Source organism: Myiozetetes cayanensis, unplaced genomic scaffold (assembly GCF_022539395.1).
Source record: "Myiozetetes cayanensis isolate MyiCay16 unplaced genomic scaffold, myiCay2020 scf30, whole genome shotgun sequence".
Classification (NCBI taxonomy): domain Eukaryota; kingdom Metazoa; phylum Chordata; class Aves; order Passeriformes; family Tyrannidae; genus Myiozetetes; species Myiozetetes cayanensis.
In genome coordinates this window covers 3,259,692-3,286,416 of record NW_026087522.1, presented here as the reverse complement: position 1 = coordinate 3,286,416, position 26,725 = coordinate 3,259,692, and the positions used below count along the sequence as shown (strand labels likewise).

At 60.2% G+C, this 26,725-nt stretch overlaps 5 protein-coding genes across 5 annotated transcripts; 1 reads left to right on the top strand and 4 right to left on the bottom strand.

The window, feature by feature from the left end:
• Positions 1-350: 350 nt before the first annotated feature.
• NKX6-3 (NK6 homeobox 3) lies at positions 351-2,250 on the top strand. The gene is made up of 3 exons (XM_050326053.1): positions 351-836; positions 1,774-1,943; positions 2,020-2,250. The coding sequence occupies exons 1-3, from the start codon at positions 455-457 to the stop codon at positions 2,248-2,250; spliced, it is 783 nt and encodes a 260-aa protein (XP_050182010.1). The 5' UTR covers positions 351-454.
• A 3,917-nt stretch (positions 2,251-6,167) lies between these two features.
• GPAT4 (glycerol-3-phosphate acyltransferase 4) lies at positions 6,168-13,989 on the bottom strand. Its single transcript, XM_050325822.1, has 12 exons — positions 13,033-13,989; positions 10,308-10,377; positions 9,693-9,990; positions 9,470-9,544; positions 8,971-9,060; positions 8,753-8,846; positions 8,243-8,358; positions 7,978-8,033; positions 7,592-7,677; positions 7,271-7,399; positions 7,111-7,190; positions 6,168-6,538 (listed from the first exon to the last, which is right to left on the bottom strand). Exons 1-12 carry the CDS (start codon positions 13,195-13,197, stop codon positions 6,430-6,432), a joined length of 1,368 nt encoding a protein of 455 aa, XP_050181779.1. The 5' UTR covers positions 13,198-13,989; the 3' UTR covers positions 6,168-6,429.
• Positions 13,990-15,915: 1,926 nt separating this feature from the next.
• Positions 15,916-17,087, bottom strand: LOC126645448 (protein phosphatase 1 regulatory subunit 3C-B-like). Its single transcript, XM_050325858.1, has one exon. The coding sequence runs from the start codon at positions 17,085-17,087 to the stop codon at positions 16,239-16,241; it is 849 nt and encodes a 282-aa protein (XP_050181815.1). The 3' UTR covers positions 15,916-16,238.
• A 2,304-nt stretch (positions 17,088-19,391) lies between these two features.
• GINS4 (GINS complex subunit 4) lies at positions 19,392-21,691 on the bottom strand. The gene is made up of 7 exons (XM_050325859.1): positions 21,559-21,691; positions 21,344-21,430; positions 20,944-21,057; positions 20,395-20,492; positions 20,009-20,097; positions 19,574-19,664; positions 19,392-19,497 (listed from the first exon to the last, which is right to left on the bottom strand). Exons 1-7 carry the CDS (start codon positions 21,673-21,675, stop codon positions 19,401-19,403), a joined length of 693 nt encoding a protein of 230 aa, XP_050181816.1. The 5' UTR covers positions 21,676-21,691; the 3' UTR covers positions 19,392-19,400.
• A 248-nt stretch (positions 21,692-21,939) lies between these two features.
• Positions 21,940-25,104, bottom strand: GOLGA7 (golgin A7). The gene is made up of 5 exons (XM_050325860.1): positions 24,942-25,104; positions 23,975-24,127; positions 23,636-23,737; positions 23,201-23,264; positions 21,940-23,101 (listed from the first exon to the last, which is right to left on the bottom strand). The coding sequence occupies exons 1-4, from the start codon at positions 25,050-25,052 to the stop codon at positions 23,217-23,219; spliced, it is 414 nt and encodes a 137-aa protein (XP_050181817.1). The 5' UTR covers positions 25,053-25,104; the 3' UTR covers positions 21,940-23,101; positions 23,201-23,216.
• Positions 25,105-26,725: the final 1,621 nt, after the last annotated feature.

Below are 26,725 nucleotides of genomic sequence, written 5' to 3'. Positions count from 1 at the left end.
CCCGCTGTCCCGATATCCCGGTATCCCGATGTCCCGATACCCCGATATCCCGATATCCCGATATCCCGATCCCCCGCTGTCCGGTCCCGTCCCCGCCGCCGTTCAAAGCGCAATTTGTCTGGGCGGGGCCAAGCGCGCGGCGCAGCCAATGGCGGGCGAGGCGGCCGCGGCCCGGCCAATGGGAGCGGCGCCCGCGGCCGCGCGGCCAATGGGAGCGCGCTATTCTAATGAGCCCGGCTTTATCAGAAATGTTGGCGCTGCCCGCGCCCAGCGGAGGGTCCGGGTCGGACCCGCGGGGGGCACCGGGCCCTGCCCAGCCCGACCTGCCGGCCCTGCCCGGCACCCCCGGCCAGGCCGGGCCCCGCGGGCCCAGCAGCCCCCAGGACAGTGGGAATGGGCGAGCCGTCGCACCTCCGGGGATCCGGGCTCTGAGGGCCGCCTGGGTGCCGGAGCCATGGACGCCAACCTGTCGGGCACCTTCCTCCTCAACGGCCCCTCGCTGGGCCCCTTCCCCGAGGCCAAGGCGCCCGTCTGCCAGTACTCGGTGCAGAGCTCCTTCTACAAGCTGGGTCCCCCCGGGCTGGGCGCGCAGCTGGCCGCGGGCACTCCCCACGGCATCTCCGACATCCTCGGCCGGCCCGCGGCGGCGCCCAGCTCCGGGCTCCTGCCCGGCTACCCGCACACGGGCGGATTTAACGGACTGAGCTCCCCGGGAGTCTATTACGGGCCCCAGGTGGGCGCCCTCCCCAAGGCCGGCGGCGAGTACCTGCCGCGGGGCCGGAGCTGCTGGGCCGAGGCGGCCCCGGCGTGGCGGGGCGGGCGGCAGTGCGGCGGCCGTAAGTACAGCGGGCCGGGACGGGCGGGGTGGGGGATGCCCTGCAGAGCCCGGGCCCTTCGGCACCGGGCAGAGAGCTGGGCAGCTGCCCAGGCTGCGTCTTGTCCAGCACCTTGCGCCAGGCACAGCTGGTCAGCTGCGGGCTGCCCCAGAGCGGAGAGCTGCTGGACCTCGAACTGTCACAGAAGTTTCGGCTCAAGAGCAGAGGCAGCTCCAATGACAGAAATTAACTCTTTGCCCCCAGGCAGCCACAGCTGGCAAGGACAGGCAGAGCACTCTGGCTCACTGATCCCCCTTTGATCCAGCAGTGTCACTGGGGTCGGTACCTGGTCCAGCTTGGGGCAGAGACAGGCAGGATGGCTGGCCCTGGGCTGGCAGCACCGCTTTCCTGGTGGAGAGCTGGCAGGGGAACTGCGGAGCGTGTTGCTGCTGTCCCAGAGGGTAGGTGGGATGGGAACACCCACTATCCCATGGGGAGTCCTGGGAGGCTCTGGGCCAGGGCCAGGGTCCCATTCCACCCTCTCCAGGTGATGTTTTTGGAACAGATGGGTCAGGCAGCTCGGCCATCCGCTCCTGGCGCAGTTACGAGCTGATGACCAGCTCTGCCTGTCTTCTGTCCTGCATCCTGCAAGGTGTGGGGCATGGGGCACGGTGTTCCAGCACTGCGTGGCTCTGGAGTCCTGCACTGTTGGTAGCGACCCTTCCCCTCTCAGCACAACCCCCTGGTGCTGTCCTTGAGCAGGAGCTGCACAGCCTGGCATCAGCTCAGCCCCCCTGGGATGGGGCTGAAACCTTGAAGCCAGAATAAGGTTTTAATTTGGAGGGGAGATGGTGTGAGGGGACTCTGTGGGCACTGAGGGCTGGTGCTGTGTTCAGGAGGAGAGCTGTCCAGAGTAGTGGGCTGCACAGAGCTCACCTGCTTCTCTCATGTCCTGCAGCCCCTGCTCACCTGGCTGACAGCATCCACAAGAAGAAGCACACGCGTCCAACCTTCACAGGGCACCAGATCTTTGCTCTGGAGAAGACTTTTGAGCAGACCAAGTACCTGGCAGGTCCAGAAAGAGCACGGCTGGCCTATTCTCTTGGCATGACTGAGTCCCAGGTGAAGGTGAGTGTCGGTCCCTGCGGGGCAGGGGGTGTGCAGTGTGGTGGCTGCTCACTGAGCTGGGCCCCTGGGGCGACAGGTCTGGTTCCAGAACCGACGGACCAAATGGAGGAAGAAGAGCGCCCTGGAGCCCTCCTCATCCTCGCAGCGGGCGGGGGGCTCTGGTGGAGAGCGGGCGGCCTCTGAGACCGAGGACGATGAGTACAACAAACCCCTGGACCCCGACTCGGATGACGAGAAGATCCGGCTGCTGCTGAGGAAGCACCGCGCGGCCTTCTCGATGCTGGGCCTGGGCTCCCACAGCGGCTGAGCTCAGGCACGGCGGCTGAGCACCAGCTGAGCACCGGCACAGCCGGGCCCCCGGGGCTGGGGGAGGCTGGCCCAGCCTCCTGCATCCTGCCGGGGGACTGCACTCCCCAGCAGTGCCCGGCTGTCGGAACGGGGCAGCTGCCGGCTGGACGGGGATCGTGGCTCGCAGGGCTGGGGGCAGCACGCGTGGGCAGGGTCGGGCATGGCCGCGGTGTCGGCACTGATGAAATAAAGGTCCCAGTCAAGTCCAAGCCCTTGTTTCGTGGGTGTGCGGTCCAGGGTGGCCCCTGCGAGGCTGGGCCAGAGAAGGGTCAGAGACAGGACATGTGGGGCAGGGTCTGTGTGCCAGGCAGGGGAAGGGGCTGTGCTGTGGTGCTGTGTGTGTGGCAGGAAGAGCTCACAGGAGCGGGCCAGGCCTGGGTACCTTTCCCAGGGTTTTCAGTGGTTTGGGCGTGCACCAGCAGCAAGAGGTGCTGGTTCAAAAGTCACTAGTTGGGGCCTCTTATTGGAACCTCTTAGCAGCAAATAAATATCATTTATCTTGGCGGTGTGAGTGAGAGCCCATTCACCTGTCGGGGCTGCAGGATTGATGTGGCGTCAATAGCCCTGGTGTGTTTGCCTACCAGCCTGGTGGGTCCCCCCTCCCCTGTGCAGCGGGGGCTGCACATCCACACCTGTGGGCCTGCACACCCCCTGCTCTGGCTGCCCAGGGCTCAGCCCTTGCGTGCCAGTGGTGGGTGCTGTGCAGGGCCAGCCGTCCCCAGGTGCCAGAGGGGCTCCTGCTGGCACAGGCACAGCCCTGGGGGCCCAGCAAGCTCAGCAGTTGTTCAGCCAAGAGCCAACTCAGCGCCAGCCAGGTGTGAGCAAATACACGGTCTGTGTCTTGGGAGGAAATCGATAGGAGATAAGGTGCTGCCGGCCCATCAAGCACTGATTAGCGGGGTGGCACAGGCACGGAAGGAGCAAGCACTGGAAAGGATGTCCTTTCCTATGGTCCCAGGCAGTACCTGGGCCAGGCTGGTGACCAAGTCCACAGCCAGGACAGTCGAAGGCCCTGAGCACCATCCTTGTGGTGTGAGGCTGCAGACCACGGCTGAGCAACCCTCCTGCCCAGGCCCCAAGGCCCAAAGGGGCTTTGACTTCTCTCCAATCTGTCACTGGGCTGGAGGCACTGTACCAGGAGCCCTGACTGCCTGGCAGCCCTTTCCCAGGGCTCAGGAGATGCTCTCCCTGCACAGGTGCCTGTCCAGCGTCCACAGCAAGTGCAGGGCTCGTTACGGTCCCCTCAGCCACCCAGCCCCTCCACTGCCTTCATGGGACAGGTGCCAGGAGGGCTGAGGGCCAGAGCCAAGGGAGCCTTTGCAAGGATGTGGGAGGCCAGGTCCCACGGCAGCGTGGTGCACGGGGCTGGTGGCAGGGCTGGGAGAGACACATCACTGTCCTGTGGGCAGGAGCAGGCTCTGCACGGTGGGAGAAGTGAGGGGCTGCTGTTGGGATATTTTTTTAACATTTTCTAAGCTGCCCAGCGTGGCTGACAATTTTTAATGTACTAACTGCCTGGTCCAGTGAGCTGATTAATTGGTGCTGTGGAGATCAATACAAAACAGAAAATTAAAACAATTTTAAAGTGATTAAGTAGTTTAACACCTGTCTGATGCCACGTCAGAGCTAGGAGACAAATAAAGCAAGTGGCAAAGGGCCTGCTGTAGCCAGGGAAAGTGACAAATGGCTGCCACATGCCCAGTGCATCCCCGCAGCCAGACAGGACCCCAGGCACTGCTGCTCCAAGCAGGCCCCAGCCCGCTGGCCAGGACCACCCCCTATCCTCGCCCCCCTGCCCAGCGCGGCTCCAGCAGAGCGGTGCCCCCGCAGCGCCGGGGGCTCGACAGGGTGAGCGGAGTGACCAGCTCTGCCCACCCCGTGCCAGGAGCTGAGCAAGCCCCGGCTGTGCGGGCAGAGCTGGGAGCCAGCGGCGCTGGGGCTGCGAGCGCAGGCAGGGCAGCCTGGCAGGCAGATGGATGGCAGCTCCGCTTCAATTCCGCATCCCTTTTCTCCCAGACAAACCCTGTCGGATTTTCATAAATCAAAGCGCCACACTGTTTAATAAAAATTTATTGACTTACAAGTGATTATTTATCAAAAGGCCATTAATAGCGGCTCTGGGAATGATGTGCTACTGGGTGGTGCATGGAGACTAATAGCAAATCAATGCCAGCATCCGGGCAGAATGCATATGAGAGCCCCGGGCCCCCGCGGGGTGCGTGGCGGCTGCAGCCCGAGCCAGCAGCCCCTGCCCTGCCGGCCGCCCAGAGCTCCCCCCCCGGTTATTTATCGCTTACAAATGAAATGATCGATACTTTTAATCTAGAGCTAAATTTATTAACTTTCTCATCGGAGAGAGACATATTGACTGGGGGCATGGGGTGGGAGAGCCGAGGGAAGATGGATGTGTGCCTCCTAACCTGTCCAGCCAGCTCCCTGCCTGCTGCAGAGCGTCCTGAGTGCTGCTGGGGACGGTCCCTGAGCACGGCGAGCAGGCTGGAGGTCCTGCAGAGCTGGGGAGGGCTCTGCACATCCCCTCGGCCTCAGGGACAGGGCACCCAGCCGTGGGCAGGAGACTCGAGGGCACCCGCAGCTGGGTACAGGTGCTGCAGGTCACAGTGGGGGTGTGGGAGGCCTGCCCCGGGTAGAGCCCCTGCCCACAGCGTGCAGTGGCATCTGCATCAAAACCATCACAGCGGCCTGAAGGCAATGCCCAAAGAGCCCAGAGACCCTGCCTGGACAGTGGGGACAGGCAGGCAGCACTGTCCACACCCCCAGCCCAGGCTGCGTCCCCAGCCTCAGCTTGGCACGTGGGGAAGGGGCATCCACAGCTCCAGGTGAGCACGGCCCTGCCTGGGCACCCCACGGCTCTCCAGGACTGGAGCTCCCTCCAGAGCTGGCCAGACCACAGGACTCTGGGGGGGTCTTCGTCCAAATGGCCTCCAAGCAAGGGAAGAGCTTTGCAAGCCTTGGAGCCAGGGCAGCAAAGTTCCATCAGGCAAATGGGAAAAAAAATGCGCAGGGAAATTCCAGTTTAAGGTCACTTGGGACAGCTGTCCTCTCCTAGGGGAGCAGATGCCCTCCCCCACAAACAACACTTGAGGTACAGAGGCACTTAGGTAATTGCCTTCTCCAGGGTGCTAGAAAATGCAAGCAGGCTTCAGCAGGTGGTGAAACAGCTTTTGCTTGTAAGAGCAGGCAGAGAACCCAGTGAAAGTACTAAGGTTTGTAGGAACTTAAGTAAAATTGGAAAATACATGGGACTTGCTCAAATGCAAGTTGTTTTACTGAGTAATTTACTTGCAGAGCTGAAAGGGAAAGGGGCACCACCTTCAGCACAAGATTTCAGCTTTCCTGCAACAAGCTGAGATTATCCATGGGCATGACAAGGTCAAATCCCGCTTTTCCCTCAGGAGACTTTTGAAACGGGAGCTCCTGCCCCTGCCATGAATTCTCACTCTCCTACCCACCCTAAGCTCCCACCAGAGCATATACCAAGCCCCACCAGTGACATCTGGCACCCTGCAGGTCCAGGGAGGCTTCCAGGGAGATCATCCTCACTGCAGCAGGAGCAGCAAAGAGGCTGTTACTCAGACACTGAAGAAGCAACACGCTGGGTCAGGCTATGACAGGAAAGTGGCAAAACAAAAGATTTCTCCTGGAAGAGGATCTGGAAATAGCCTGAGAGACCACATTCTGCTCCTAAGGGGTTTATGCCACACACGTGAGAGGCTCATGAGGACTCCCTTGGTTGTCAAGGCAGCCAATTTCAGCGCAGCTCACCAGCTTCAGTGCCGTGGGAGACTTGTGACTGACACACAGGCACATCATTCCAGTCCTCCCCCGGGGCTGGATACACCAGATGGAAGCACACGACACCAGAAGAGTTTCTTTTAATACTACCCCTGCACGGGGCTTCACTGTAACAGAAATGAGAAGGCATCTTTGCCACGAGCTGCCCAGGGCCCAAAGACTCCAGGCAATAACAGTGCCTCTGGGAGAGAACAGCCAGAGGATGAAGGAGTGAGTCCCAGCAGCTCTGGAGTGGCCCAAGTCCAAAGGTTGGGAGTTGCTGCAGACAAGCCCTGGCTGGGAGGAGAGGGCTCTGCCAGCCCTCGGCAGTGCTGAGGCAGCGGGATCAGGAGCGGCTCCGGTCTTCGTGGTTGCCTACAATCATTTTGCTGTAGAGTTTCTGTTGCTCCTCCTTGAAGGCGTCTTTCACCTTCTCCCTCTTCAGTCCTCCATCCCTGGGGAGAGAGTTGTGTCAGGGGGCTGCAGAAAGGCACCGTCTTCGGATGGGGCCGCTCAGGGCAGGTCAGAGCTCCAGCAGCTGCCCCTGAACCACACGCTGCAGGTCACACTGCAGGCCAGCTGTCCCCAAGGGGGGTCACTGTCCCACCGGGTTCTGCCAGGAGCTGCCCCACGGCCCAGCACTGTGCTCAGCATGGCAGCTCTGCCAGAAACACGAGCTGATCTGGTACCACTGCAGGACCCTGACTGCCTGCAGAGCCCCTCTGCCTCCCAGGCTCCGACACCTCAGGGCCTGAGAAAGGAATTTCCCAAGCTGAACACACCTTGCTGAGCAGAAACGAGTCAGAGCCAGGGCATCCCACTGCAAGCTGCAGCCACAGAACGAAGCCCTGGTGCCCAACACCAAAGCAAAGGAACAAAGACTTCAGTCCCTGCTAAGAACAACATTCCTCCAAGGCCTGCTCTGCCCTATGCAAGACACAAATGGAGCTCTCCAGCCCACAAGCACATGCCAGAACCCAGGAACAGGGAACTGTCACCAGGAAGAGAAAAGCCTGCCTGGACTCACCAGAGCAGATCCACGAGGCCCCCCTGCCTGGCGATGGCTGACTTCACTCGATTGGCAAACTGCACTGCGTCCTCTTCAGGCTGTGGCAAATTAAAACTGTTCAGCAGGAGCCAGGGGCCAAACAGGAAGGAGAAGAGATAGGCCAGGTTACCTCACTTACCTGCCTGGTCATTGGGGGCAAGTACCAGACACTGCAGACAATGGCCCAGCTGGTCATCATCCTGAGGAGGTAGGTCACCATCCCGTATTTGCTGCTGTTCCAAAAGGCATCTCCAAACTGTGGGTCATACTACAGAAGCAGAAGAGTTCATGAAAGTCAGGCAGTGGTTGCAACCTCCCTGAGGCTCCAACTTCCACCCAAGTCCAGCTACAGGCCAGCTCTCCCAGAGCAACCTCAGCTTTCCTGTGCTTTCAGACCAGGATGGACTGGGCTGCCAAGGCAGAGGGCTATTTGTGCCCCAAGAATGTTGCCTTCTCATACCTTGATGGCTACAGGGTAAACTGTGGCTCCAATTTCAAAGCTCCCCTTTTTGAACATCATCACAGATGTGTTGTTGATGCACGTTCCTGGAAGAGACAAGCACAGCCTTCTCAACTTCCATCTGCAAGTCCGTTCAGAAGTCTAAGCTACAGGCTTGAGGGCTGGACCACAGGAACTCCCCCCTAAGCCTCAGTCCAAGCCCTGTTCTCTGACTGCCCAGGATGGGTCATCCTTTATCTGACCCCCATGCTCTGGACACAATGTCCCTTTGTCTCAGTGAAGGGTCTCAAGCCCTTGGCTGTGTAAGAAGGGAAGGAACAGAGATGTGGTGCTGTCCCAAGGTGCCCTCTCCACCAGATGCTTGTCTGGCCTTGCTGCCCACTCACCTTCTGGAAAAATAAGAATGGGCAGTTTGCTCTTGTCCTGGACATGTTCTGTGAGCCTAAACAGAAGAGTGTCACCAATTAGCAGAGGGGACAGTAGCTCTCACTAGCAATCCACACAGCACACAGTCCTGGACCTGCAGTCACCAGGGACTACTGGAGTGCCCACAACAGGGGCACAGTCTGCCAGCACCCCCGAGGCCAGGCAGTGTCCTCATCCAAGGGAAGGGAGCAGCCTCGCCCAGCCCACAGCCACCGACTGTCACACCTTTTGGCCACCAGGTGACGATCTTTGACCTCGGAGCGCTCGAACCAGACGTGGGGACAAGCCTTCACCATGGCCCTCTGGATCACACCCATGAGCCCGCCGTGGATCTGACCCACCTGCACAGCGCAAGGAGATACAGGTTACAAGACCTGGGCACACGTGGCAGGCGAGGCAGCTCCCAGCTCCACAGACAAGTTGAGATTCATCTTCCTACCCTGCCCTGGAAAGGCTGACAGGAAAAATCCCAGGCTCTGACTGGAAGGACAGACACAGCCAGCCCCAAGTGCTTTCTAGCAAAGCCCAGAGTTCTGCTTGCAAAGCCATGCCCACAGACCCCTGGTGCTCCGAGTCCCAGCCCAGGCTTGCTTGGAAGCTGTGCACAGCAGTCTGACAGTGCCCTGCCATGCCATGCAGGTAAAGTAGCTCTGCATGCTCAAGGGACTCTTGCTGCCCACTCCCTGCCTCACACACGCTTGCTGCCCCTCCACGCAGGCACAGCTGGGACCTCACCATGGCGTAGTAGCCATCGCTGGCCAGGATGATCACATCGATGGGGGAGGTGTGATTGGCCACGCAGATGCCTCCATTTCGGGGTCTGTTTTCTCTAAAGGTAAAACAAAGGTGGGGGTGAGGAGAGAGGAGTGAGGCCTGCACGAGGCCCGGCCTGGAGCAGCTCCTGGGCAGGGCCAGCCTGCTGGGCAGGGCCAGCCTGCTGGGCAGGGCCTTACCGGTCGTGGTAGGTGATGATGGCTGTGAGGGCACGCACGCAGATCCGGTAACACATCAGGTGGACGTGTTTGCTCAGGAACTCCTTACACCTGCAGCCCAGGACAGAGACCATCACTACCCAGTCCTACAACCTCCCCTGTAATGGTGCCACTCAGCCCAGCTGCCCCAGGCCCAGATCCAGCCGAGCCTTTCACGTCTCTGCCACAGAAATGCAGCATGTCCTGGGCTTTGCTGTCAGCTTATGGCCTCCCACAAGAACCAAACTTTGGCCTTTGCCCTCTTCTGTTATTACTCCTTTCAGAGACCAGGGCTGAGCGCTCTGCCACAGGTTTAGTGTTCACATCTAGGCCCTTTGTTTAACATTAGAGGGTGTCTATCCTGAGAGGCCGTGTCTGCAGGTGGCAGGACAGACAGGCCTTGCAGGAAAACTTCAGGATTATCAGGTCTCAAACTGCAGGGGGTGCTCCCCATCTGCTCTTCCCTTGAAGATGAACTCACCTTCCATTTGGCAAATATCCCACCACTGTGGTACCGGTCACCAACAAGCTGATGCCAGTAAATGCCAGGGCTATCCTGCAGAAAGAGGGAAGCCACACGCTAGCAAAACCAGCCACAGCCCCTGCTCCCTGAGGCACCTGTCTCTGCTGATGGTGTTGATCAGGTCCACAGGCTGGACACCAACTGCACTGGCTGCAGCACGAGCAGCCCTCACAGCACCCACCTGAGGGGCAGCAGGAAGCAGTAGCGGATGAGCACCCCGAGTCCCCAGAGCACAGTGAGGCGCAGGCTGATATACTGGAAGTTGTAGTTGGTCCTGCTGAGCAGGTTCCAGGACTCCAGCTCTTCAGCTGAGAACCTCTTGGTCACCTCATCGTCCATGATGGTCTCGATGCCTTTGCGGCAGAAATAGAAGATGTCTGAGAGCTCAAACTCGGGGGTGTCCAGGGCTTTGCCGCTGCCACTCCGGCGGATCTCCTTGATCTCCTCCTCCAGTGACGTTGGCTCCTTTGCAATGATACCTGCAACGTGCCATGGGCAGTTCTGAGCAAAGTGTGACCTGCCTGCCCAGACAGAGCCAAGAGCCAGGCCCTTCCTCGCCCACCCTCCCTCCAGTCCAGACAGGCACAAACCAGCACTCCCCACTAGCTAGAAATGAAGCACCCCCGGGTGCTTCCCTGCCCTTCCTCACGAGAAGGACCTCTCCAGAACTCCCTCCAATCCGTCTACACGGAAAAGGCTTCCCAGTAGACCTCAGCTGCTCAGAGGCACCACATCTACCCCATCTTCCCAAAGGAATTCTGAACTTCCTGCACACCCATGCAGGGCAGGGTCTCACCATTGACATAGGGCTTGTACAGCGGATGGTTCTTCTCCTTGGCACCGCGCTCTATTCTCAGTGTGGCCCACTGCAAGACAGACAAGACAACCAAGATTCACAGGCCTGCAGCTCCAGGCTGTACTGCCCTGCTTCACAGTCCACTTCCAGGAAAGACACAGTTCAGGGGAGAACACAGGGCTACAGCAGGAGCTTCCCCACAGAGCTGCAAGAGTGAGTGATGAACACAGCTGAACTGAGGTGGAAGCAGAAACCAGCTGGGAAGCAGATTTTTACAGCTGAGATCTGCCCACAATGGGACACGAGGACTGACAGGGAGGTGATGAGCACAGGCACAGGAAAGCTGTGATGTGCACACCTCTCTGTGCCACCCTGCAGAGCAGAGCCCCAGCAGGAAACAGGGAGTGCCAGAGGGCGGGAGAGTGCTCAGTGTGAGATGGCACAGCAGGATTTTCTGCAGCTTCCATGACCTCTCTGCTGCACCTGGCACGAGGTTGCCACTGCACAGGTTGTGGCTGAGCTGTGCATCCTGCCTGGGTGGTCTGCACCACGGTGTAGGAAGCTGGCCAGGGGACCAGAGCTATTTTTCAACCTTGTTTCTTCCAGACTCAAAGCAGAGACTGTGTTTTCAGGTTGCTGCTGAAAACACCAGGCTGATGGGAACCTGATGGGATGGGAACCTTTCCCCTCCAATTCAGCTGATGGCTGCTGCTGCTTCTCAGCTCACCAATCCACCCTAAACAGCAGCAGCAAGCACCCTCAGACAGCTGGCTGCCAAATCCCATGTCTGGACTACCTGTTCTCTCAGCTACTTTTCAAGGGCACCAGCACAAGCTGCAGGCTGGATTTCTGGGCAGTCTTCCTGCCTGCCCTTCAAGAAACCTTCGCAGCCCGTCACTCCTTGCATCACACAGGCCTGGGAGGACTTGTATACAACATGCTTATCTGTGAAGGAGGGGAACTGCTGGGAACTCCTGGCATCCTGCTCTCAGCCCATGCCAGCAGCAGATCAGGAGGCAGCGATGTGGGAATGCTAATTGCACATGGAGCGCCTGGCTCACCTCACAGCCGCTCTGCCAGCAGCAGGAACTGCAGGATTGCAGAAGATTGCCTAGACACTGCCATCCCAAGAGAGGTCAGCAGAGGAGCTCTGACCCCGCAGGAGCTGAGCAGCCTATGGAGAAGGCATTCATGGCAAGCCCAGCACATCTCCATCCTGACTGCAGCAGCAGCAAACCCGGCCCCCCACCTGGGCAGCACCAGGCAGGTGCCCTCCCTCCCCACCAACACGGGTGTGTCGCTGCCAGACAGGCCCCGTGGCTCGGGCTGTGTCCCACCAATTGCCAGACTGGACTGCTGCCCCTCTGGGCTCCCAACACCGGCCTCGAGAGCTGGGAAAATCATTTGGGCAGATAACGGCCCCCAAACACGCAATTCTGAATGACCAAACCTAACGAGCAAATTTCCCACCAACTCTGGGAGCAGCTGTGCATGTGCTCCTCTATCCCACCACTAAGATTCTTTGACAAAAGCTGAAATACACTTCCCACTCTTTTCAGAAAAAGTTTCAAACACCAAAATAGGTATTGAGAGTAAATGTTCCTGAATTGAAGGGGAAAAAAAAAAAGAAAACAAGGTGAAAATTTCCATTTCAGATAAACCAGACTTCTTATTTTCCCCCCTGCTTCAGTCAGTAAATTTGAAGTCAGGTCTTCAGACATCTGTGTTAGCAAAGCCTCTCACGAAGACCAGAGTCTTCTCATTCACACCTCAGGCTTTTGGGAGGACTCAGAGTTTAAAGAGCCAAACACTGTGAGCTCCAGGGCTGTCTTCCCAAGCCAACCAGTACACAATTATATCACAACCTGCTCTGAGGATGACCAGCCCTGTTCAAACAGCAGTAGCTGTACCATATAAAGCCTTTAGCAGCATGAACTCCACATTTAAGAGCCTAAAACCTCCCCAGCAAGCCCAGGGTAACCCTTTACCTTTCCCCTGGGCTGCCAGGGTAGGGTGCTGTAGGCTTTACCTACTACTCTTAAATAAAAAATTCTGGTCTGGTCAGGGACTTGCTTCAAGGAGAGGTGTTGGCTCAGAGACAGCCATAAAATTAGACCGCCAAAGGCAGGCAAGGGAACAGCATGACCCCAAGCTGGAAAATTCCACTTGGTCTCTCTGTGCCAAGAGGGTCGGCAAGGGCTGCTGGTCGTCCTCTGAGGTGGCAGGTCCAGACATGGCTCAGCAGGCGACACTCCAGGACAGAAGCACGTTGAGAGCTCTGGGTTCTGGCCACAGACCACTCAGGGCTTGCAGGACAAAAGTCCTGCCTTACCTCCTGCTTTTGCTTCATCCAAACATGTCCTGGAGGGGAGCAACCTGCTGGCTGCAGTCCCTCCTCATGGCACACACATCGAGGTGTACCAGCTCTCTGCCCCATCTGGGACAGGAACCCCTCCAAGCTGTCCCTCAGACCCTGCTGCATCCCTGCTGACTGCCCAGCCTCACCAGCCTATTTCTTTACTTGAAGACTTACTAGATTAATTAGAGGGAGAAACCAGCCCACAGACAGAGGTCTGGTAAACCACATTTGGCCAAGACGAGCCAAATGGGTCATCTGGCCTCACCATAACACCAACAGCCTGGTCACTCACGATGCCCTGCCGAGCACGACCACGCCTGACAAAACCCCTGCAAACACACAGGAAATTCTGAAAACATGACTTACCTGAAAAATTTTTAATAAAGTCTTCATGTAAACTTTGCGGATGCCAAAGGAGACTCCAAAGATTGCTGGCACGATGATGAAAACCAGAAGCAGAGTGAAGAGGACAGTTATGGAAATCCCCAAGAGATTAACCACCAGGCTGTCAAAGGGGAGCAGGAGGAACATGGTGAAGGGCCCAGGCAAGGCTGGGGCCCTGCAGCCAGACAGAAGGACTGTCTGCAGCGAAGAACCAGTCCTGTTACTCAGCAACAGTCTCACACATGCACCGAGTCCGCAGCCTGCTCACAGACCCCATTCCAAAGTTCACATCCTTCTGGGGCTCTGAGAGACAGGGAACGCAACAGGATCAGGGAGAGCACTTGGGAGAACAAGCCAAGAATGTGCCAGGAGCCCAGGCGAGCCGGGGCGGCGCGGGCCGAGGGGCTCAGAGCAGAGGGCACACGCGCACCGGTCCGTCCATGGGCGCGCGGCGGGCACGGCAGCGACACGACCGCGGGGCCCCTCCCGGGCTGCTGCCGAGCGAGTCCTGCGGCGGGGCAGCTCGTGGAGAAGCTGGCAGCAGAATCCCCTCCTGGCTGCTGAGAGCATGCAGAGTCTCTTCAGAGGGACAAGGTGGAGTCCATCCCTGAGCCTGCATTGGAGGAGATGGAGGGAGTTGGCACTTGCTGGAGCTATTATTGTTCTCCCCACGAGGGTGCCGGCGCAGGTCCTCGCATGACGCCTGGAACGAGTTTAGTGCTGGAGGCCGCTGGCATCCACTCGGGCTGGAGGGCTGTCACAGACACGAACGGAGCCTGTGTCCCTGGAAAGCTCTTCAAACAGCGAGCTGGCCTCTTGGCAGACGAGGCACTCGCATGCCACCAGCAGCAGCGGAGGAAGAGCAACACAAGTCAGCAGCTCGCAGAGGTGTCAGCGCAGAGACGGTGGCAGGAAGCCAGGGACAGTGGGCTCTGGAACCTGGAAGGCAGTGCTTGGGTGAGGTCACACCACTCAGAGAAGCTCCTGAGACACAGCAAGACTCGGACCAGTACTCCAGCTACCGCCTGGCACTGTCACCGACTCAGGAATCACCCCTGCTGCCACTTGTCCTGTGTTTTCATACCATGCACACCTCAGACTCAGATGGAGCAGACTCATCCACAACCATGCCTAAGGCACAGGACGCTGCAATCAGGTCCCAAGTACAGGAAAGGAGTGACAGAGAGCCCTTCCTCGTGACAAAGATCTTATCACCTCCCTCATTTCAGGGCATCCCAGAGCACTGAGGAAGCCAGGTACCCAAATTCCTGGGAAGACATCACTTCCTCTGCTCCTGTACATCTCATCCTCAGTCACACAGGGCAGCTTTACAAACAGTTCAGGACAGGAAGTTACCCCAGGGGGAGAATTACTGATGATGATTAGCCAAAGAGGAATTTGTTGGCGCACGGGGACCAGTCAAAAGGTCACACACCCTGCAGCGCAGGCCTGTTGGGGGAGGATGTGCATGCACAGGGCCAAGGCTTGTGTCAACAGTCAAGTCTGCTCGGGGGAGACTCCCCCCCGGACACCACCTTCACCTGGCTATGGAGTGTCAGCCTGAGGATGGGATTTAACAGGTACCTGATAAGCACACGGGGCAGGGGAGACTCTGTGAAGATCCTCTTGCTCCCCTCTACAGCGTGTTCCAGCTGCTGGTTACACACTGCTCTACCAGTAACGCTAAGAATATGGTGAGTGCTTCAAAGACACGCGCGCAGACCGTGTCCTGGGAGAGGCAGCTCGTCACCCGCGCGTGCAGCTGCCCATTATGCCGGAGCCGTCACCCATCCGAGCCGGGACTCAGCCGGCGAACAGGTCAGACCGGCCCCGAGCCGGCGGCGAGGCCCTGCGAGGGCTCAGCTATCGCTGCCGTGCACCGTGTCACCGCCGGGCCGGGGCGGCCCTGCCCGTGCGCCCCGCCCGGGGCTGGGGCAGCGCCCGCCGGGCCCGGGGCCCGCACCGCCGCCTCGGGGCCGCAGCGGAGCCCGCACAGCGGCGGCAGCGCCCGCCCGGAGCACCGGGCTCGGCTCCGCCATCCCGGCAGGGCCGGGGCTCGGCCCTCCGGCCACCTCCGGCGCCGGGGGCGGCAGGGCCAGGCCGGGGAGGCCGCGTTCCCGGAGATAACGGTGCGCGGCCGGGCCGGGCCCCAGCCGGCCGCCCCGGGCGGGGCGGGGCGGGGCGCGGGGGCCGCCCCGGCCGGTGGGTCGGTCGGTCACTCCCTCCCTCTCCCCCTCCCTCACCCACCTCTCACTCTCTCTCACCCTCATCTCCCTCTCCCTCACCCTCACCTGCCGCCGCCGCCGCCGCCGGGCCCCGCTCCGCCCCGCCACGTGCCGTGCGCGCACCCGCGCCGCGCGCCCGGCGTGACGTCAGCGCGCCGCCCGCGGGGCCGCGCCCGCAGGGTCGGCCCGCTGCCCTCGCAGCCGGCAGGGGGCGCCAGCCCGCTCGGTCCCGCCCCGTGGGGGGGCGGGAGGAGGAGGAGGAAGAGGATGAAGAGCAGGAGGAGGAGGAGGAGGAGAATGAAGAGCAGGAGGATGAGGAGCAGGAGGGGGATGAAGAGCAGGAGGAGGATGAGGAGCAGGAGGGGGATGAAGAGGAGGAGGAGGATGAAGAGCAGGAGGGGGATGAAGAGGAGGAGGGGGATGAAGAGCAGGAGGAGGATGAGGAGCAGGGGGATGAGGAGCAGGAAGAGGATGAAGAGCAGGGGGAGGATGAAGAGCAGGAGGCAGAGGCAGGAGTCGCGAGGCACCATCACTTTATTAAAACTCCCCGTTACAGCACCAATGACTGGACGCCCGGTGACCCTGCACTAAGCCCTTCTCAGGACGCCGGAGCATGAGCCCACCCCCTCCCCAGCAGCCCCCTCTGCACAAGGCACTTGGGCAGCACCAGCCCCCGCAGCCCCCCGGTGGCTCAGGCACGGCCGCGGGCTCCAGCCCACAGCCCGTTCCTTGTCACTTGCACTGCCTCAAGAACCTACAGGAGTCGCTCCAAGTAGCAGCTTCCAGCCTCTGTGGCAGGAGCCAGGAGTGAAGAAGCTTCTGCAGAGACCAGCAGCTGCTCATAGAGCTGTGGAGGAGCTAACAGAACTGTGAGCAGCATCTTCTGCAGCTGACCTTTCCCCGAGACTCTTGTGCCATGTCTGGGACATGGAGGGGACCTACGTGCCTTCACACACCGCCCTCCTACCAGTAAGGAGCCTGGGTCTCTGAACACCGCCAGGTCTGCAAGCGAGACAGGACCAGGGCAGCAGCCCCAGAGGTGCCAAGATGCTCCCAGGCCCCCTTCACGGCACGGGAGGATCCGCCCACATGGCAGATCTTGTAGTTCTTCCCGTGATTGTTGTCCCAGTGGGTCTTCTGTCCACACTGGAAGGAGATGCAGAACTCTGTGGCCCTGCGGCCGCTGGCTGGCTTGGGCAGGGTGAGCTCAAAGGAGAAGATGTCTGTGTCAGCTGAGCCGTACGTGCTGTGCATGTACTGGCAGGGGACGTCCCGCAAGCTCTTCCAGCCATCGAAGGTGATGCGGACTGCCACCTTCTTCTCGTAGGCAATGTTTCTGACCTTCACTGTCCCCGACAGAACGCGGTCCTGGATCACACAGCTCTCCAGGCAGACGAGGTTCCTGTGCAGGTTGCTGCGGAAAGCCGTGTAGTCCGCTGAGGGCTGTGGGAAGTCCAGCACATACCTGCACGCTTCTGGGCGTGAGTCCCACAGCCTAGGGCGGAAGGAGGCGAGGTCTGACAGGGCGTGCTGCAGGTCACAAAGGTCCTCCTCAATCCTTGAGAAGAAGCGGACGGCGGTCAGCGAGAGCCCCTTCATATCAGCGAACACGACTCGCTTCTTCTTCTGGCCCTTGGAGCTCTTGGTGCTGTCTCGCCGCTCGGGCTCGGGTTCTGCGCTCAGCTTCTGGTTGAGACAGGATCGGAGGGGTTTGCGGCCTCGGTTGCCCCGCAGCTCCTCGTAGGAGTTCAGCAGCTTGCGGATGGGGGGCGAGTGGCTCAGGCAGAGCCGCACGGCCAGGTCCACGGGCATGGCTGGGGGAGCGACAGCCCGCCTGCTGCACACCTGGAAAAGCCTAGAGGCGAAGAGGGGGTCAGGCCCCGGCCGCCAGCCCCGGCGAGCCCCCCGGCCCCGCCCGCCCCGGCCCCGCTCACTCGCCGCAGCTCATCCCGTCCCGCGCTCCGCTCCGCTCCCGCCGCGGCGGCTCCGCATCAATGGGGCCGTGGGAGCGCCCGCGCCCGGACACCCCGCCCCGGCCAATCAGCGCCGCCGCCACGCCCCCGGCCACGCCCCCGCCACGCCCCGCAGCGGGCACGGAACGGGGAGACCCCCGGGGGCACCAGCACCGGGCCCGGGGGGACCGGCGGGGGAACGGCACTGGAAGGGCTCCTGGGGCCAGAGAAAGGCCAGTGCTCTTGGAAGACAAATGTTTACAGAACTACCAGCACCTGCAGGAAGCTCCGGGAGGAAGAGGAGCACGTTCCTCTGGCCTTGTATTCAGTGGGGGAAGCTCAGAATGGTTTTGTACATCCCTTTTCAGGTGCTTGTCCAAAGACAGCTATTTCCAGGGTGTTTAAGCACAGAAAAATCCCCAGACCCTGGGTTCATCCTCAGGAGCTTCTTATCCTGGTTGTGTGCACTGAGAAAGAAATTTGCTCACATCCGAGCGCTGTGGTGTCCCTGACATTCATATTCAAAATCACCTTCACTGTTCAGCTCACATGTGACTCCTTGACACTAAAGACTGTCACCTAAATCAGATCACCCCTGCCCTGCACTCCCTGCTAATCTCCCCAGAGCTGTCTAGCCATTTATGCTAAGCAGCCCTGATCGTTCCTGCTGACAGCACAGATTTTCATCAGCTCACGACACAACTGACCGACCTATCAGTATTTCTACATGGCTTTTCATCACCACCGTGTCTGAATGTCTGCAGTACAAGGCAAGACACCACTCATGGCATGACCAAAGTGAGGGTGAACCCAGTGCTCAACTGGCAGAAACCTGTTCAGCCCCAGCCTGTCAGCAAAACACCTGAAAGTGTCTTCCTAGCAATGGAACCATTTGCCCCACCTTTTTCTGGACCCTGGGAGAGCAAATCCGGCTCAGGTAGGGAAATCACAGCTCACCATCAGTGCCCTCCCTGTGACCTCTTTCACCATCTTCCTACTTTGCATTCAGAGCTAATCACTCAGCAAACCGAAGCCACCTCACCAGGGGCAGCAGGGAACATATTTGAGCCCAGGTTTTACAGCAGGCCCTAGGAAAGCTGCCCAGTCTCTCCCTGGGGCACAGATTAAGGTGGATGCACTGCTGTGTCTTCTCCACCTAAAAGTACAAGCCAAAAAACATCACTTTCTCAAAGTTGTGGACACACATCCTTCCCCCAGCACAGCCAGAACAGAGGTGCAGTGTTAGCAGTTCCAGAGGTGTCCCGGTATTTAGTCATGGAAGGACACAAAAGCAGGCAGCAACATTTTGAGGTGTGCCACAAATGACTCTCACTTGGAGGCTGAGCGATCTCAGCCTCCCAGCCACGTCTGCTCCTGCCCAGCCCGTGAGGACACTGCTGTGTGCCAGCTGCCAGGCTGCAGAGAGGAGCTGCACCACAGGCACTCTGCACACCACCAGGTCAGCTGAGGTTGAGCTGCTGGAGGAGGACAGTGCCACGCACGCTCGCAGTGCGGCAGCCACGTGAGGCGCAGCGTGGTGGCAAGCACAGGCTGGCTGGGCCAGTGTTCACTCAGACTGAACAGGGCCAAGGAGAAAGCGGCCAGACGTGCCACCCAGACACTGCTCAGGCAGATCCCTGGCGCACGCTTCCGCAGCAGCAGATTAACCAGGACTTTGGCTGGGAGCTCCAGTCACCTCTGTGAAGCTGTCTGGCTGTAAATACGGGCAGGGCACAATCCACAGCCCTTCCTGGGGGACTGTGCAGGGGAATGTGCTACTGATTCCTCAGGATTAAACCCTGCCTCCTCTTAACGTCTATCCTTGAAAGAATCTCCTTTACCTAAATGGATTAATTAGGCACACTATAAACCACACATGCAAAGCCACTCACACTACAAGATGCCCTATGTCACCCCCTGCCTGGCAGGAGAATGTGCTCCCCAGACACCCCTCACATAGACCACGCAGAGAGGACCCTGCCCCGGCCAACACGAGCCCCTGCCTGCCCACACCCCTGACGGGTGCTGAGGTGCCACAGGGCACCCTGGCTTCCCCTAGAGGGGACCTGGCCTGGGCAGCCCCACAGGGAGCTCCGGGGGTCCCCAGGCTGTGTGTGTGTGTGTGTAGGGGTCGTGGTGGCTGCTCCCCCTGCCCCGTACTTACCGCTCCCCCTCAGATGAGCTGCACGGCTCCCGAGGCCACCAGCGGGGCCACGGTCCTGTAGCGGATCAGGTGCTGCGAGCCCTCCTCCAGGTCGATGGCATACTCCCTGCGGGCACAGGGGCACCTCAGCTGCAGCCCACGCCCACCGCGACACCCACCCGCGCGGGGACGAGCCCACCCACCTCTGCTCATCCGTCTCGGGCTCCACCAGGATGTTCTCCTGCCGCTCCAGCACCCGCAGGAACACAAAGGAGTCCAGGTTGGGCTTCGGAACTGCACACAATGAGTGAGAGCACAGGCTCAGCCCCCGCTGCTGTTCCTCTGCAGCACAGCAAAGGAACCCCAGACATCCCTGAGCACTCGTGTGCCCTGCTCAGGGCAAGGCAGGACTGCAGAGCAGGGCACAGCAAAAGGAACCCCATGCTCTGCTCAGGGCAAGGCAGGACTGCAGAGCAGGGGACAGGGGACCCTCCGGCAGCAGCACGGAGCTGTTACAACCCTGTCAGCACACCATCTTTGCCCCTCCTGAGCAGCAGCTGGAGGACAAGCCCTCACATTCTGCGCTCCCACACTTTGCCCTGGTGCCACAGTTTTCAGCTTAACCGGGATGGACTCACCTGACTTTAGGAGAGACACTTTCTGCAGGTTGGGTGGCATGTGTTTTAGGGCCACGTCTTTCAGGTAAGCCTCTGTGTTCGCCATGTACCTGGAACAAACCATCGGAGCACTGACTGGTTGAATGGAACACAAAGCTGCACAACAGCAACAGCTCCTGGTCCCACAGGCACAGCCAGAGACAGGCCCCTGGCTTACCCTGGTAACTGACTCTGGGTTATTTTGTTTCAACTCTCTTTTCCTGCCCATAAGGAAAACCTCCTGGTAAAACACACTGATCCTTCAGACCTGTCTAAAGTTCTCAGTCTCAAGAACTGTTCAGCATAACACACAGGTGAGTTCTGAAATCTACAAAAAAGGGAGGAAGACACATCGAAAACCTGCTTACTCTTTAGCAAAAGCAAACTCCTCTGGTGACAGGATGGAGGGCTCCCCTTCAGCTCGAGACTTCTCCTTCTCCAGGATGTGGGGGAAAAACTTCTCTATCTGATATTGGAACAAAACCCAAAAGAATGATACAGACCTCTCCCAGGAGCTCAGTGCCCAAATCCCACTCTCCATTGGGTTCCCCTGCAGCAGCTGTACGAGCACCCCAGGCCAGCCCAAACCCCTGCTCCTGGACGAACTGTGACACCAGCCAGGCTGTGCAACCACATGTGCAATGGCAGGGCTCAGGAAGAATGGGCCAGCACTCAACTGTGCCAGTCCGGGCTGAAGGTGAAGGAAACAACACTCACAGCGTCGTGACCAACACTACTGTGATGTCCCCTCAGCACCACAGGGGAAAGTGTCCAAGGAATGCACTCCTTTGGGCTGCACTCCCAAGAACAGGCAGAGAACACAGTGCCTTGCTGAGGGAGGAGGCCTTGCATGGGTAAGAATCCCTCCTTCTGAGCAGTGCCCCTTTCTCCCCTCTGGGCTGCAGAGCCAGCGTTACCTTCACCAGCCGGCACCTCAGGTAGCTGCTGAGCACGAAGCGGATCCTCTCGATCTCCATGCGGTGCACGCTCACCTTCAGGTCTCCTCTCTTCGCCCGCTTCAGGTTTGCTTCCTGCAGGGAAAAGTGAACAGGCATCAGATGGCCAAAGGGTCAAACAGCAAGAAACACAGAGCAAGACAGATTTTGTACACACAACCCAGGGAATCAGACTGTGGCTGCCCTCGGTGACCCAAAGCACCGTGTCCTTGTACCCCTCAGCCCCTCCCCGAGGCAAGCTCAGAGGGTGCTCAGAGAGCCTTTGTCCCAGAGATAGGAGAGCAAACAGCTCCCAGAGACAGCCAGGGCAGTGTCTGCCAGCTCAGCCGCCCCTGTGCCACCCGAGCCCTGCACAACCCACCATGTGGTCCAGCTGCTCCACGACACACTCGACGATCTCGGGTCTGCTCTCCAGCAGCTCCGGAGCGAACTTCTCGTTGAGCCAGGCCTGAAAGAAGGGCAGGCTGCCAGTGCGAGCGGGGAGCGCCGCGCCCCGCGCCCCCGGGAGAGCACAACCGCCCGCACACGGCCCGGCCCCGCGGCGCCCGGCACCCCCCGCTCCCCAGCGCGCGGCACCTGCTCCAGGCTGCGGATCAGCTGCGCCGGGGTGAGCACCAGCTCCTCGCCGCTGCTGCCGCCGTCCGAGTCCGCGCCGGGCCCGTCCCCCCCGGGCGCCGCCATCGCCGCCGCCATCGCCGCCCTCACGGCGGCCCCGCCCGCGCCGCAGACCCGTCAGCCAATCAGGAGCCAGATCCAGCCCGCGGCAGCCCCCTCAGCCAATCAGGAGCCAGATCCAGCCCGCGGCTCCCGGTCGGGCTGACACCCCCCCGTTCCTCCCCCCGGCCCCGCTGCCCCTGTCCCCACGTTCCGGGCCCGAACCGTTCCGGGGGGGCTCCTCGGGAACAGCCGCGACCCCCGCCCCGCGCCCACCCCCGGCACCGCCACACACACCCACACTCGGCTTAAGAAAAGGTTTACTGATCAGTACTTCTGCCAATATTGCAACAGCTGTGAAAGGCAAACACTGTTACACAGTTTAGAAAAAACAAGTTTTTTATACAATGAAAATATTAAACAAATCTCGAACAAAACCCCACAGTGGCTGAGGAATGAGCCTGGAGTTCCAGATCCAGTATTAGCACCTGCAGCACCACCAAACCAGCACCTGGGCCCCTGCTCAGTTGTCTCTTCTGAACTCCCGAGTTCCTTCTACAACTGCACACTGACACCCGGCACCCAAACCCAGGCTTTCATCAGGGAAAAGGATGGAAGGGAAAGGATTAAGGGAGCTGGGACTGTGGGCCCTCCATAGTGCTGAGCAATGTCCATGCACGAGGCTGCCAAGGAATGCACAGCTCTGCTCCTGCAGCACCGGCACTGAGACCACCTCACACGACACCTAACAGCTCGTCAAAGCCATGTTCTCCTACAAATTATGGATAATAAACCCAGAAAGAAAACAGTTGTACACTTCAATATTATTAATCAGAGTGGGGGGGGAGTTGTTATGTTTATTGGCTCAGCATCCACCTTACTGTGCCCGTTGTTCCCAGCCCCTCCTGGGGAGCACAGAGACCACCAGGGTGCAGGTCCTGCCACCCCTCCCCTCACAGGGACAACCGAAACACCCACACAGGGAGCACTTTGCCCTCTGTCTCCCCCAGGAGGCACTGCCTTGGGTCACTCCTGGGCAGGAAGAGGCCCTGTGCATGCCCTCAGCCCAGCACTGACTGGAGGGAATTCCAGCCCTGAGCCCGAGCTGTGCAGAGCCCCTGAAGGACAGGAGGCTGTGAGGGCCAGGGAGGAGCAGCACTGCACCCATGGGACTAAAGCTGAATCTCTGCTGGGCTGAGGTTCCTTTCAGGGGACAAAGCAGCTTTACCACTTCTGCTTTCTCTTCAGGGGAAAAAAAAAAATACATCCCAAAGCCAAACCAAAACTAAGAAGTGATTTCATTGCTTCCAAATCTGCTGTAAAGTGGATGCTGAGCAGCTAGGGCACCCCTGGGGAGCAGTCTGAGGAAGTTAGTCCTTGTAGTAGATGGCACTGTGGATCTGGCAGCAGAGAGAGGAATGATGCTCTAGAGGAGGAGGTAGGGGACCCTCGGTACAGCTGTGGTCTGCAAAAGAGGTGTCACAGAGTCAGAGGGGCAAAGCACAGCTGAGGTTTGTCATTCAGGAGGAGGCTGGAACTGATCTGGGACCGAGCTAACAGGTACCTGAGACTCCACAGTTTTATCTTCCACTGGTCAAACCTCTGTCTTCATAAATGGTGATTTCAATCTGCACAGAAAGGCTGTCAGGGAAACACACCATAAAGAGATTATGAAAGCAAAACCAGAAAAAAAGGCAGGAAAACATGAGGGTGGTGGGACTTTTGAGCTCTGCTTCACTCCTGCTGTTTTAAGGGGTCTCAGAGCTCCCAAGCAAAGGGAACAGCCCACGTGAGATGCCCTGTCAGGTTGGGCTCCACCACGCTTTCACTGCCTTTCCATCTGCCAAACCTTAATGCACCAAACCCTGAGCAGAGACCAGGACACAACAGAGAGCACCACAACCACCCCCAGGGCCTGCTGTGCCTGCACAGAGGGGCCACACTGAGACCAGCAGGGAGCACGAGCCAGGACACAGCGGCAGGAGCCACAAAAGGATACAACTCTGAGCCCTCTTTCGATGGGGTCTGTCAGCAGGAGGCCCTGGGGAGCGTAGATCTTCTCGTTCTGTTCCTGGATGAATTTGGCAATTTTCTTTAGGACCTGCCAACAGAACAGCACAGCACTCACAGCTCCTTCCCCAGGCTCCCTGAGTCACAGGTCAGAGCCCCAGCACACAGCTGGGGTGACAGCAAATCCCTGCAGGACCCAGGGACACCCCAGGGACACCCCAAAGGGGACCCGAACGGAGGCACCTCCCCAAGGAATGTGTCCCTCAGCACTGCAGGTCCCAGGAACCCCCAGCCCACGTCCTTGCCTGCAGGGGAGGCAAACACACACCTTCTCATAGTGTGTCTCCATGCACAGGAAGATGGTGTAGGCGGTCAGGCAGGCCAGGCACCCCTCCAGGTAGGACTGGCCCCCGAGTTTTTCAGCTTCTGCATAGAGGTTGTTCAGTGTCCGCACCGTCTCCTCAAACTGCTGCCTGTCGATCTGCAGGAGAACGAGAGGGGCTGTCACAGCCTCCCTCAGACATCCCCTCCTCTCCTGGAGAGCTGCCCTGAGCTCAGAGCCCCAGCCTGAAGGACACCCAGTGCCAGGGTGCAGCTCCTGTGCTCGGGCCGGGCTGGATTGCAGCACAATGGACACACAGAGAGCACCCTCAGCCGTCCTGAGCTCACAGCCAGCAGGGACGGGCAGATGGGCAGCGCCTGGACACTCCTGGTGCCCACGGGGCTGCTGCAGAGCTGGCCAAACACCCCCCCCAAAAACCACAGCAGCCCCCAAAACGATAACACCCCCCAAAAACCACAACACCCCCCCAAAAACCACAACACCCCAACAATCACAACGAAGGAACGAGGGCAAGGACAAAGCGGAGCGACAGGAAGAGAAGGGGGCAGCGAGGAGCGTTTGTTTTGCTGCCAGCTGAGGATCTCGCTCCTGGCAGCACCGAGCAAAGCCAGAGCACTCGGGGCAGCGCCTGAGCGGCCTCGCAGCGCGCCCAGCAGGAAGGGCGAGATTCCACGGGCCGGGAACGCCCGGGGGCAGAGCCGGCCGTGTTGGCGCAGGCACCCGGCGCCTTCCGGGGACCGGGACCCCGCCCGGGACCCCGCCCGCTCCCGCCCCGCGCGGCCTCCGCTGCGGGTCTGTGCAGGGGCCACCGCTCCGCGCGCGGGGACCCCGCGGGACCGGCCCCGGGCCGGGCGGGACACCCGCCAACCCCCGCGGGGCGCCCGCCCGGCCAGCCCGGCCCGGCCCGGCCCCGTCCGGCCCCGCGGGCCGAGCCCCGGCGCGCCCGCCTCACCCTGTTCTCCAGCTCTGCCGGGAACTTGCTCTGGAACTGGCAGCGCGTGCCGCCGCTGTAGTCGCGCTGGATGAACACCTTGCCCGCCACCGGCGCCTGCTGCGGCCTCATCGCCCCGCACCGGCCCCGCCGCGCGCGCTTTGCGGCTGTCGCGAACGCGCCCGGCCCGGCCCGGCCCCGCCACGCGCTTGCGGCTGTCGCGAACGCGCCGGCCCGGCCCGGCCTGCCGCGCGCGCTTGCGGCTGCGCGAACGCGCCCGGCCCGGCCCGGCCCCGCCGCGCGCGCTTTGCGGCTGTCGCGAACGCGCCCGAGCCGCGCCGGGCAGGGCGAGGGCGGAAGTGCTGCCCGCGCCGCGCCGGGCCGACACACTGCGCACGCGCCGCTCCGCCGCGAGGCCGAGGCACCGTGCCTGCGCGTGCGCGGAGCGAGCCCGCGATCCATTGGCCGTACCAGTTACACCCCCCACACACACCCCGTACATGGTACAGCCCGGGAATCGCCCCGGGAACAGCCCCGGGAACGGCCCCTCCCATCCCGGGAACGGCCCCTCCCATCCCGGGAACTGCCTCCCATCGGGAACGGCCCCGGGAACCGCCCCTCCCATCCCGGGAACGGCCCCGGGAACAGCCCCGGGAACCGCCCCTCCCATCCCGGGAACGGCCCCTCCCATCCCGGGAAGCGCCCCGGGAACCGCCCTTCCCATCCCGGGAACGGCCCCTCCCATCCCGGGAACAGCCCCGGGAACGGCCCCGGGAACCGCCCCTCCCATCCCGGGAACAGCCCCTCCCATCCCGGGAACAGCCCCTCCCATCCCGGGAACGGCCCGTTCTCCTCCCCCGGGGCACACTGAGCAGCGGGAGGTCCCGGTCAGACGGCCAGGACTCCCCGCTGCCCGTGAGGGGCTCCAGCTTCCCCCTCGCAGTCCGGGTGTGAGGACGGGGCAGCCCAGGCTGCTCCCCGGCTCAGGGACCTGCACTCTGGGCCTTGCCTCAGCCTCCTGCCCCCATCCCTCCCGCAGGAGCAGCCTGAACCGATTAACCCTCCAGCACTCCGTAATGAAGGCCAATAAACACCTCATGGCTTTGCTTGAACGGTCTGGGCACAGGCTGCGGGCGAGCCCTGCTCTGTGGGGCGGGGTGAGAGCAGGGAGCGAGGCTGGGGCTGCCCCCAGCTCTGCCCTCCTGCCCCCTGAGCCGAGACCCCCAGCCCGGACCCTGCCTCGGTGCTGGCAGGCGCTGTCCCCTCTCTGGGGACCCGGGACACGAGTGTGGGCAAGGCAGGGTGGGCTCACTGTCCCTGCAAAGCCCGTGCTCGGTGCCCTGTGTGTGCCCCGCTTGGTGCCAGCAGCCCCAGTGCACGGGAAATGTGCTCAGGAATATCCTGCTGAAAATCCTGCGCCAGATGGACGGCATCTTCCGAAGCCTTAGCTGGTCCCAGTGTGCAAACAGTTAGGACCATAATGTTAACATTTTCTCAGATGTTTTATGTGCATATAAAATATTCTCAAAGAATGTGCTCTCCGATGCAAGGTTTTATCCCGTTACGATTTTACTACAGTTTATAAAAACATAAAACTATGTTTTCAGGGTGTCTGAGATACTGCTGGCCTTCACAGTAAACTCTGAAGACCTTGCAGTGGAATATAATCACTACTATGTGGGAGATGTTTGAAGCTTTTGTGGTGAGGTAAATGTGTTAATTTCTCAGTCCTGTATCTGATCAAGTCTGAAATTACTTAACATAGGAGCAGTTAATAATAAATATGTTCCATCTCTGCACTGAAT

What these genes read in the sequence shown, in the direction of transcription:
- NKX6-3 (XM_050326053.1), top strand. Translation starts at nt 455, where the DNA reads ATGGACGCCAACCTGTCGGGCACCTTCCTCCTCAACGGCCCCTCGCTG. An exon ending in CGGGCGGCAGTGCGGCGGCC is followed by an intron (nt 837 to 1,773) that starts GTAAGTACAGCG and finishes CATGTCCTGCAG; the next exon opens with CCCCTGCTCACCTGGCTGAC. An exon ending in TGACTGAGTCCCAGGTGAAG is followed by an intron (nt 1,944 to 2,019) that starts GTGAGTGTCGGT and finishes CTGGGGCGACAG; the next exon opens with GTCTGGTTCCAGAACCGACG.
- GPAT4 (XM_050325822.1), bottom strand. Translation starts at nt 13,197, where the DNA reads ATGTTCCTCCTGCTCCCCTTTGACAGCCTGGTGGTTAATCTCTTGGGG. An exon ending in TGCTTCCTGCTGCCCCTCAG is followed by an intron (nt 9,545 to 9,692) that starts GTGGGTGCTGTG and finishes CTCTTTCTGCAG; the next exon opens with GATAGCCCTGGCATTTACTG. An exon ending in TGCCCCCAATGACCAGGCAG is followed by an intron (nt 7,191 to 7,270) that starts GTAAGTGAGGTA and finishes AATTTGCCACAG; the next exon opens with CCTGAAGAGGACGCAGTGCA.
- GOLGA7 (XM_050325860.1), bottom strand. Translation starts at nt 25,052, where the DNA reads ATGAGGCCGCAGCAGGCGCCGGTGGCGGGCAAGGTGTTCATCCAGCGC. An exon ending in CGGCAGAGCTGGAGAACAGG is followed by an intron (nt 24,128 to 24,941) that starts GTGAGGCGGGCG and finishes GTTCTCCTGCAG; the next exon opens with ATCGACAGGCAGCAGTTTGA. An exon ending in TCGAAAGAGGGCTCAGAGTT is followed by an intron (nt 23,265 to 23,635) that starts GTATCCTTTTGT and finishes CTTTCTGTGCAG; the next exon opens with ATTGAAATCACCATTTATGA.
- LOC126645448 (XM_050325858.1), bottom strand. Translation starts at nt 17,087, where the DNA reads ATGCCCGTGGACCTGGCCGTGCGGCTCTGCCTGAGCCACTCGCCCCCC.
- GINS4 (XM_050325859.1), bottom strand. Translation starts at nt 21,675, where the DNA reads ATGGCGGCGGCGATGGCGGCGCCCGGGGGGGACGGGCCCGGCGCGGAC. An exon ending in TGGAGCAGCTGGACCACATG is followed by an intron (nt 21,058 to 21,343) that starts GTGGGTTGTGCA and finishes TTTTCCCTGCAG; the next exon opens with GAAGCAAACCTGAAGCGGGC. An exon ending in GAGTTTGCTTTTGCTAAAGA is followed by an intron (nt 20,098 to 20,394) that starts GTAAGCAGGTTT and finishes GGTTTGTTCCAG; the next exon opens with GTACATGGCGAACACAGAGG.